This window comes from Cryptotermes secundus, unplaced genomic scaffold (genome assembly GCF_002891405.2).
Source record: "Cryptotermes secundus unplaced genomic scaffold, Csec_1.0 scaffold1681, whole genome shotgun sequence".
NCBI classification, from domain to species: domain Eukaryota; kingdom Metazoa; phylum Arthropoda; class Insecta; order Blattodea; family Kalotermitidae; genus Cryptotermes; species Cryptotermes secundus.
In genome coordinates, this window is record NW_019721783.1 from 63,707 (window position 1) to 73,668 (window position 9,962).

At 45.7% G+C, this 9,962-nt stretch overlaps 2 protein-coding genes across 2 annotated transcripts in view; one reads left to right on the forward strand and one right to left on the reverse strand.

Moving 5' to 3' along the window:
* Nucleotides 1-1,467, forward strand: part of LOC111875802 (ribosome-binding protein 1-like) — an 8,851-nt gene extending 7,384 nt beyond the window's left edge. Inside the window, exon 3 of the mRNA XM_023872327.2 lies at nucleotides 987-1,467. The gene's annotated coding sequence lies outside the window, so the exon portion shown is untranslated. The remainder of the gene's footprint in view (nucleotides 1-986) is intronic.
* Nucleotides 1,468-4,525: 3,058 nt separating this feature from the next.
* Nucleotides 4,526-5,539, reverse strand: LOC111875803. Its single transcript, XM_023872328.1, has one exon. It carries the CDS (start codon nucleotides 5,537-5,539, stop codon nucleotides 4,526-4,528), a length of 1,014 nt encoding a protein of 337 aa, XP_023728096.1.
* Between the last annotated feature and the right edge of the window lie 4,423 nt (nucleotides 5,540-9,962).

Sequence of the window (9,962 nt, forward strand, 5' to 3'; positions counted from 1 at the left end):
GACTAACAAAGAGGCACTCCCCGAGAGTGGAGGCACTAGCTGGTTTTTGTCTGTATAGAATCGCCAGTATAGGCGGCACTGTGTCAGTGCCAATACAGCCAATAGTGAGAAATGTACAATTAAAAACGATATATCAGTGTTTGTGACAAGAAAGGAATAATAAGTAAATTAAACCTAGGTGGTGTAGCCAAGGTTTTGTTGCATTGAAGTGTCTTCAGAGATAGACCTGTCATCGACCTGAGAAAAGATCCATGCATACCATAATACCAAATCCAACCTAATAGCTTCCTAACCCAGATAACAAGAAAGGGGTAAGGTGGACGGAGCGGTAACCAAGAGAAAGCTGAGGCAACTACGAGGAGGAGAAGAGCGGCCGGAGCAACGGGCAACAACGGGCAACGACGACGAGAAAGAAAAGGGACGGCGTAAATGTATCTCCTACATTCAATTACATGAGACACACATAATGACATTCAATTAGCTCTAAGACACCACATTTATGGACACAATATAAGAATATCTTCAGGTATTGATCTCACTGTGCAGTTCAGCTGGAAACCAGACACTAGTGCAATTTGTCGTCCCTCCTGTGTAAGCTACATACTTTTAGAGCTGTGAGTTTGTAAACGAGTATTGGAGACCTAACGCTCTTATTTGCATGTAGAGAAACATGCAGTCACTGCTTCATGCAGGAACTGTGGGCTACGTGACTGAAAGTTGTCAGTTCCAGATAGGAATACTTACTGAACCTTGTAATGGAGTTGTTCAAAGATCTCCATTTTAGATGCATTCTATGCACAGAGCATAAAATACTTGTTAGTCAACGCATTTCAGCTTCGTAACAATTAAAGGATTCCAAGTCGACACTTGAACTTGGAAGCTCGCCTACAGAATAACCTTCAGAATGACAAGCTGAGAACTGAACATGTGTGTTCCAGTGTCCTGTACAAGTCCATTAATCATTCTAACTTAATTTACATTTTCAGGTCATACTGCGTCAAACAGAGAGTCATCAGGGCTGTTAAGAGTGATTGCCGCCCCTGAACCTAGAGCCATAGCCAACGAGGTGGCCCACCAGCTTCAGGGACGGCAGGGGCCAGCCCACGATAATCAGGGAAGCCAGGAGTTGGACCACGATAATCAGGGACACGAGGGGCCAGACCGCGAGAATCAGGGATGCGAGGGGCCAGACCGCGAGAATCAGGGACGCCAGGGGCCAGAACGTGAGAACCAAAGACTACAGAGGTAGGGACACCAGAGGCCTCACCGGCGTTACTGAAAGTAAGTAAAGTAAATGTATCCCTGTAACAGGGCGTGGAGGCCCATAGGGTTGTGAGATGCTGAGGTTCCCACATTTTCCAGACAATTGGCTCATAGATGACAGCAAAATTATCAGCCCTATGCACTGGCCACCCTTCTTTACCCCCAACAATATTCCTGCTACTCGTTTCTGTTAGAGGCTGAGTCGACCCCAGGTCCATAGTGTGGCTGGAAGGATTAGGTCAGTTCAAAGAAATCCAGTGACCTCATCGGGACTTGAACCAGCGACCTTCCAGCTTGCAGAATAGTGCCTCAACCAACTACGCTACCGCTTTCCCCAACTTCCATCATACTACAATAAAAAGGTCAAATTATGGACTGTTGGCCAGATTTACTGTTATATATCAGATTGTATTATACTTAAATTTGATTGTATAATAATTTTTCCAGTACTGCTAATGTTAAAAAATATTTGGGGCTGTCATACATGTTATGTTGTTTTGTGGAAAGATTTTCTATCTTATGGACATGTTAAATAGTAAAGGAACATAGAACTTGTATTGTGGCCCACAGGAGAGTGCATTATGTGAAAGGTCTGTAAGTGCAGAAATGGATATCAAGCAAGAATTTCATCAGTCTGAAAATCTGTGACCAGTGCTGCAGATGGTTGACCATGTATGGCAAGCAGATAATGCCCTGGTCAAGATAATTTTATGGTATTATTGTTTTAATGATGGCCATGAATTGAAGCAGATGCAGGAAGTTATGTATTGTGATCAGTGGAAGATGATTTTAGATAAAGCTTGAATTTTGGTCAGTAGTTGTCACAGTACCTTCAGCAAGAGCTGAAGATGCCACACATTTCAGTCGTTTGTGTGCTCATCAGTGCAGCAGAAAATGTGGGAGCCTCGACGCCTTATCACCCTATGAGCCACCACAGTCCGCCACAGGGACAGCTTCCTGTTGCCCGTCCAAGGATTGAAGCATTGTGTCCATATGGCTTTCAAAGTACTGGATGTATTGAGTTTCCACTTCAGTACTGTTAATGCTGCTGTGTCTGTTACTGTTCCCAGCTCAGTGAGTACTGACATCAGAATTTCATTTTTGGTACTTTATTGCTCATGTTGAGCATAATTAAAGTGGTACTTAACATGGATCACAACTATAAATTGTATATTTCAGGGCATTACAAACTGCTCTGGCATAAAATTCACGTGATGTGGAAGGGGTGTATAGTGCTCACTGTGTCTGTTTAGTAAAGGTATATAAAGTTGTGTTTTTCTATGTGACACCAAATATTTTGATGCATGTAGTGCAGTATGTAATAGATATATTTATTTCTCTTTAGTGTAGAATTTTTGTGGTTTGTGATTTCTCTGTACCAAAACTTTGTCAGCAGGAGAACTCTAATTGAAATTATTTTCTTTTACTTTCATGGATTTTAATCAACATCCATTAGAACTTTGATTAGAATTTTTTGGCAACAATGTGCAGTATTTGAGAAGTGGTGCAAGATATTGGCTTTCAAGTTACTCTGCTTGCTCTGAGAGCCTGATATTACTCAGGGACGAAAAAAAGTGTAGTGTACTACTTAATGCACACATATCAATGTCAAATGAACTCTCTTGTTTATGATATCCTTGACACACAATTACTTGCAGTTAATTTGCACACCATTATAAGGCTGTTGACACGTATTTAGCCAGCTCTCATTTTTGTAAAGTTTGCAAAATGCTTTGTGAAATCAAGGGGCAAAGCATCTTCACAGAGTGGAAATATTCACTATGCTACATTTGGACAATTGTAGATCTCTTGAGGTGGGAATTCTTTCTTGGTAAGAGTTGTGCACTGAGCAACATCTCTCTGGTAGCTCCTAAACATCACGTACTGTATTTAGACACCTCTTAATTTAACATAATGTACAGCAACCAGTTTCCACTTGCCTGCTTCCTTTGTGACGCCAACACACCCTCGTCCCCACATTCACTTTCTAGCAACCGTCCTGCTGCTCCCTGGCAAGCACAGGCACCACCACGCCACAACCTGAGGTGCCGCCCTCATGCGGCCACGGCTCCAACTACTTAGATTGGCTGCACTCAACATGCCGCCCACCTAATTTGAGCTACAAATTACAGTTAATTAAGCAACAAGTCTCTACACAAATGAACGCAGCGGGTGGTCCCCTGTTCACCCAGACAGTCCTCATCACTCACATGATGCGATCTGTTAATTTAGTTTGTCAGGGAACAGAACAATCTTCGTTACTGGCCTTCAGTAAGACCCCTTGCTGGTCCGCACAGTCACTACACGAACTAAGCCATCAGCCCCAGGATGGGCCTCCTCAATGATGCCCGTCGGCCAGGTGAGAGGAGGAGTGTTATCTTCCTTCAGAAGCACCAGCCTTCCTGGTCAAAGATTAGGCTGGTTCTGCAACCACTTGGAACACTGCTGCAGCTGGCGCAAGTAGTCTGCTGACCAGCGCCTCCAGATGAGCTGCCGGCACCGCTGGACCAGTTGCCATCTTGACAGACGTGAGGATGGCCCGACATGACAATCTGGTTCTGGGAAGGACATTAAGGGCTCACCAATCAAAAAATGCCCCGGAGTAAGGAATGCACAATCACCAGGACTACTACGTATTGGAATGATGGGCCTAGAGTTCATGCATGCCTCAATTTGCGTGAGCAGTGTGGTCATTTGTTCGAATGACAAAAGAGTGTTACCAGCTACCTTCCTGAGGTGAGTCTTCACCGATTTGACACCCGCTTCCCACAGTCCGCCGAAGTGAGGGGAGTGGGGGGGATTAGATGCCACTCCATCCCTTCTTGAGCTGCGTATCTTCATATAGCTGAAAGATGATCCCTTGAGCCTAGCAGTCGAGACATCTCGCTCAGCCGTCGTTTCGCTCCAGTGAAATATGTGCCGTTGTCACTATACATCTGACTGCAGCGCCCACGTCTTGAAACGAACCTCTGTAACGCAGCAATGAAGGCTTCAGTTGTCTAGTTGCTGTAGTTCAATATGTAGGGCCTTAGTTGCCACGCACACAAACAGTGCTATATAGCATTCTCTCTGGGTTCTACTTCGAGGAGTACCATATTTCACTTGCAAGGGCCTGCCATAGTCCACACCACAATGGGAGAATGGCTTGCTTGGTGTGACGCGAGATGCAGGCAGCTGTCCCATTAGCTGCCTGCTGGCCTCGGCCTTCGTTTTGAAACATGTAACACACTTTCGGATCACTTGTCTGACAACCTATGGGCCATTAGTTATCCAGAATCGCAGTCACAGCGAAGCTAGAAATCTTACATGCTAGAAGAAGTTGGCTTCCAGCATGCAGCAATCGTATGTGCTCATTCCAGATCAACAGTTTGGTGACATGATGTTTGGATGGTAGGATGAGCGGGTGTTTCTGATCAAAGGGTACATCAGCGTTCTCCAGTCTACAGTCCACCCTCAACAGGTTGTTCCCATCCAAGAAGGGATGTAACGTCAGATGCTTGCTGTGAGAGGGTAATGCTTTCCCTTGCTGCAAACTCTGGATCTCCTGAGCAAACGATGAGTGCTGTGTAATGCGAGCAATGACAATCAGCGACTTGCGAAGCTTGGTAGACGTCAGCGGTCCGTGCCGGCCTGATGCTGCACCTTGTTTCAGCTTGTAGAGGAACCTGAGAATGTAGGCAAAGACTCTTTGTAATTTTGCCCAATTGGAGAATCGCTTGAATAAGGATTCTATCTCTGAATAGATGGTGATGCAGCATAGCTTTACTCCTCGCCATTCAGGAACCTTCTCGGGATCTGCTGGGGGCTGTGCTGGCCAGGAGGAGGGATCCTTGCTTGGCCAGGAAGGTCCCGCCCACCATAGCTGATTGCCTTCAAGTCGTCGTGGGTCCGTTCCTCTGGAGATGATGTCCGCAGGGTTGTCCTGTGATGCGACATGTCTCCAAGCTAGGTAAGTGGTTAGCCGTTTGATCTCCGGACTCTGTTGGCCACATGTTTTCCAAGTTGACGAGCACCCTGCTATCCAGGCTAAAACAACTGTGGAGTCCGTCCAGTAAAAGCGTTGAACAATTTGTAGGTTGAGGGCCCTATGCACCTTATCTACTAACTGGCTTAAAAGAAGGGCGGCGTTCACCTCCAGTCTTGGGAGCGACACCTGCTTCAATGGGGCCACTCTTGATTTCGAAGATAACAGATGAAGTGTGATGGTTCCGTTTGGGCTTACGGAACGTAGATAGACACGCCCCGCAGGCTCTTTCTGAGGCATCAGCAAAGCCATGAAGTTCTACAGGTCTGCTGTGATTCTTCTGCGTATACTAATCCTGTTGAGATCAGGCAGCTGTTGGTGAATTTCCTCCCACCATGTGGTAAGTTCTGAAGGCAATCTCAAGTCCCAATCCAGCTGTCGTTGCCAAAGAGTTTGAATGAATAACTTGCATTGTACGATGACGGATCCTAGTAATCCCAACGGGTCGTATATGGACGCTACATTAGCCAGCACCATTCTCTTCGTCCATGTCACATTCTTGTGCCTGCTGTCCACCACGCTGAATTGGAACAAGTCACTACTGGGATACCAGTGCAGTCCAAGTCTTCACTGCACCCTCGTAAAGAGGAAGACTGCAAGGTCTCTGTCTCTCCTGAAGTGCGGCTGGAATGGCCTCCAAAATGTCTAGACTGTTGGATCGCCACTTCCGAACAGGGAACCCTCCACTCTTGAGCAATGATGTGATGTCGTCATAGAGCTGGATAGCTTCACTAACAGTGTCCGTTCCTGTGAGCAGGTCATCGACATAGAAGTCATTCTTAATTACTTCAGCTGCAGTCAGTTGTGTAGGTTGACCGTCGAGCGCCACCTGTAATAAGCATCGTGTTGCCAGAAAAGGAGCTGCAGCGGTTCCATAAGTTACAGTGGTCAGACGGTAGGTTTCTAACCGTTGACTGGGATGACTTCGCCACACGATTCTCTGGAGGTCTCTGTCGTCCTCATGCACTTGAATCTGTCGGTACATTTTCTCCATGTCTGCAGTCAATGCTTACCTGCGAAAGCGTAGTACTATGGAGAACAGATCCTGCTGGATGGTTGGTCCTACCATCATCAAATCATTCAGCGAGAGTGACGAGGTGGTTTTTGCTGACACGTTAAAGACTACTCTAACCTTGGTAGTGCTGCTTGTATTCTTTACTACCGCATGATGAGGCATGTAATAGCAAGACCGATGCTGGTCAGTAGGGTCGATGAGTTCCATGTGCCCCAGTCGCAGGTACTCATCCATAAACTTGACATACTCATTCTTCAAATCTGGGTTTCTCAGTAATCGCCTTTCCATGTACCCAAAGTTCTGGCTAGCAGTGAAGGGAGTCCCCAAGTTCTCCAACATCTTGCCGCAAGGGTAGCCTCACTCTGAATCTGCCTGCATCATCACGGGTAATAGTTTGTGAAATGCTCTTCACACATGGTCTCTTCCTTGGACTGGTGGCGTGTCGTCAATTCTTCTTGCATTCGTTCCACTTGTGCATGCAAGTCGTGAGTAAACAATGAGGTTGTTGCCGTCTTCCGTTGTCCCACAGAATGTGCAGGTATACATCCTGACAAGACCCAACCAAACTGAGTATTCTGGAGTGTTGGGTGGCCCTGCCTAGATTGCTGTTCTGGCCTCAACACTTCAAAAAATACAGTTGCACCTAGCAGTAGATCTATGGCCCTTGGTTGGTAGAAGTGCGGATCTGCGAGAGGAATGTCGGTGGGCAATTCCCATCCTTCATAGTTGATTCTTGACGACGGTAATGAGGCAGTGATCAGCGGCACTACGAAACATACAATGAAGTTTGTGTAACTTCTGACGGTGGATTCGATCTGTAGTTGGCAGAAGTGAAGGGATTCCGTTGCCCGCACGTTGCTTATACCATTGATGGGCACAGAATGCTGATTTAGCTTGAGGCCTAACCTATCCGCTAGGTCTCGAGACACCAGATTCATTTGAGAGGCACTGTCCAGAAGTGCTCGACATTGACGAATTCTACCTTGACTATCCTTAACATTGACAAGAGCGGTAGACAAAAGAACGTCCTTGTGAGGGGAAGCGCCCCTTGATGTTGCAACAATGTTGTCCGTATTCTGCTCAACGTGTAACAATGTGTGATGGGGGTTTGTTGCAATTCCTACAGCTTCCTGAGTTGCAACTGTTGGCTCCGTGGTCACTTCATAGGCTATTGTAGCAGAAGTTATGCTCCCTTACAAGGCTGATGCGGCTACTGACGTTCAGGTTCTTGAATTTCATGCACTTGTGCAGACTGTGCAAAGACGCACATAAGGGACAGGGGGGACGTGGTGACAGGATCATCACTGTCCTCTCAAGCTTGTCCCACGTTTCAAGTCCTCCTGGGCAGTCCTGTTAGATGAGATGATTTCCAGGGTCTGGCAGTTACTCTCCAGAAACTGAATTAGGTCCTTCAGGCTGGGGTACACTTCGCTTGAACTACTATTCTCCCACTGCTTCCTAAGATTTAGACTGATGCGCTCCAATACCAAGAGAGACAGAATGATTTCGTGTAACAGTGTTTCGATTTTCAAAGCCTCCACTGCATTTAAGTTGCTGCAGAGTTGACTGATTAGTAACCGCAGCTCCTTAGGAGAATCATTCCTTGCATTTGGCAGAGTCATTAATTCCTTGATATGTAGATCTGAGATGAGCCGTGGATTAGGGTAACGACCACGGATCAAGTCCCACGCAACCTTAAAGTTGTCTTGAGATACAGACAAATTTTCCGTGAGATGGTGTGGCTCTCCAGAGAGGCATGATAATAAGTAATAATATCTCTGAATGTCTGTGAGAGCATCATTACTAATAATCAATGCTACAAATGTGTCGTAGAAATGCACGATATCTTGCAATGCACCACTAAATTTTGGAAGGGAAATCGGTGGAAGCTTCACTATGGTATTATTAATCACACTTTCATTATTGACACATAGGGGCGGAGAAGAGGGGTCCAGTGCACAATAGGGTTTCCATTTTCGCTTCGAGCTCTAGGCACAAATCATCGAAAGCTGCCCTGTCGGTTTCGTGCGACCCATCCTCAGGTGCGTCGATTTCCAGCTGTAATTGTACATCATTGTACTCATCCACCAGGCTGGACAGTAGCAGTCTCCTAACCTTGATTTCGTTCAGATTGCCACCGACTTCCCCCGCAATTACAAAGGAGCTTAAGCGAGTCACGCGTGATTTGATGACTGCTAGTTTCTTGATCAAGGCACGTTTCTGATTGTTGTCCATGTTAGCCCAGGAAGGTTTGTGATTTTGAACCACATTGTACTTACCAGATCACGGCTGTTGGCAGTGCGTCACTGCGGCCCCTTGTTTCGTTGGATAACGACACAATGCACATGATGCACACTGCCACGCTTACACAATCGTTTAGATTACTTGCACAGTTTTATTGACATCCGGCCCGGAGGACCAAAAAATGTTGTGCGCTGAGCAACATCTCTCTGGTAGCTCCTAAACGTCACGAACTGTATTTAAACACCTCTTAATTTAACATAATGTACAGCGACCAGCCTCCACTTGTATGCTTCGTTTCCCACGCCAACACTACCGCGTCCCCACGCTCACTTTCTGGCACCGCCCCGTGAAACACCCATGTTATTGATTGGCAACAAGGCCGCCGTGACACCTCAGTGAAACGATGCTGCCATCTATGTACGCTTACATGACTAAATTAAAAATGACCTCCAGGGCCGAGAGCACAATCGGTAAGAAGGTATGCTATCTTAACAACTATTTTGTGTGCTCCCCCATCAAAATGCTTTTTTCGCTACTAGCAATAAATCCTTCTAGATCTCTTGTACTGCAGTCTCCCTTTCCTTCTGGCGTTCCCACTAATAACCTATATGCATTCCTCGCCTCCCCATTCATGCCACATGTCCTGCCAACCTCATCCTCCTCGACTAGTGATATTGAACACAGTTCAAAGTATTCATTTCCCCACCAACCTATTTCCATTTGTGAACTGTGTTCAATATCACTAGTCGAGGAGGAGTTTGGCAGGGCATGTAGCACGAATAGGGAGGCGAGGACTGCATATAAGATATTAGTTGGAACGCCAGAAAGAAAGAGACTACTGGGAAGACGAAGGTGTAGGTGGGTGGACAATATTAAAATGTATCCTAGTGAGATAGGATGGTATAGATTGGATTGCACTGATCTGGCTCAGGATAGGGACCAGTGGAGGGCTCTTGTGAACATAGTAATGAACCTTTGGGTTCTACAAAAGACTGGAAAATTCTTGAGTGGCTGCACAATTGACAGCTTCTAAAGAAGGGCTCAGCTCCATAAGGAAGTTCAATATCACTTCACCCATATCCTTTGGGTTGGATTTGAGTGAATTTCTATTAAACTTGGTGCCCCATTCAATTTCAAAAAAAAAAATAATAATAACAGAATAAGAGCCTCTGCAGCTCTGGAGTACATGAGATTAGGGTGCAAATTAATTATCTGGAGAAAGTTTGTCACCAGGCCAGTAAAGTCATAACCTTTCTTTCACATGAAACACCTCTTTAACCAAAAGCACTGAACATCGTGAACTGTAACATNATATTGTAAGCAACAATACTCATGTTCCCATTTATTATTATTTTCATTAGAATGATGGAATTCGAGAATGTGAAATACACTCTTGTCAACAAGATTAAGACTGCA

Bases quoted from the DNA above. Each gene is read 5' to 3' on its own strand.
- LOC111875803 (XM_023872328.1), bottom strand. From the start codon at position 5,539: ATGGCTTTGCTGATGCCTCAGAAAGAGCCTGCGGGGCGTGTCTATCTA.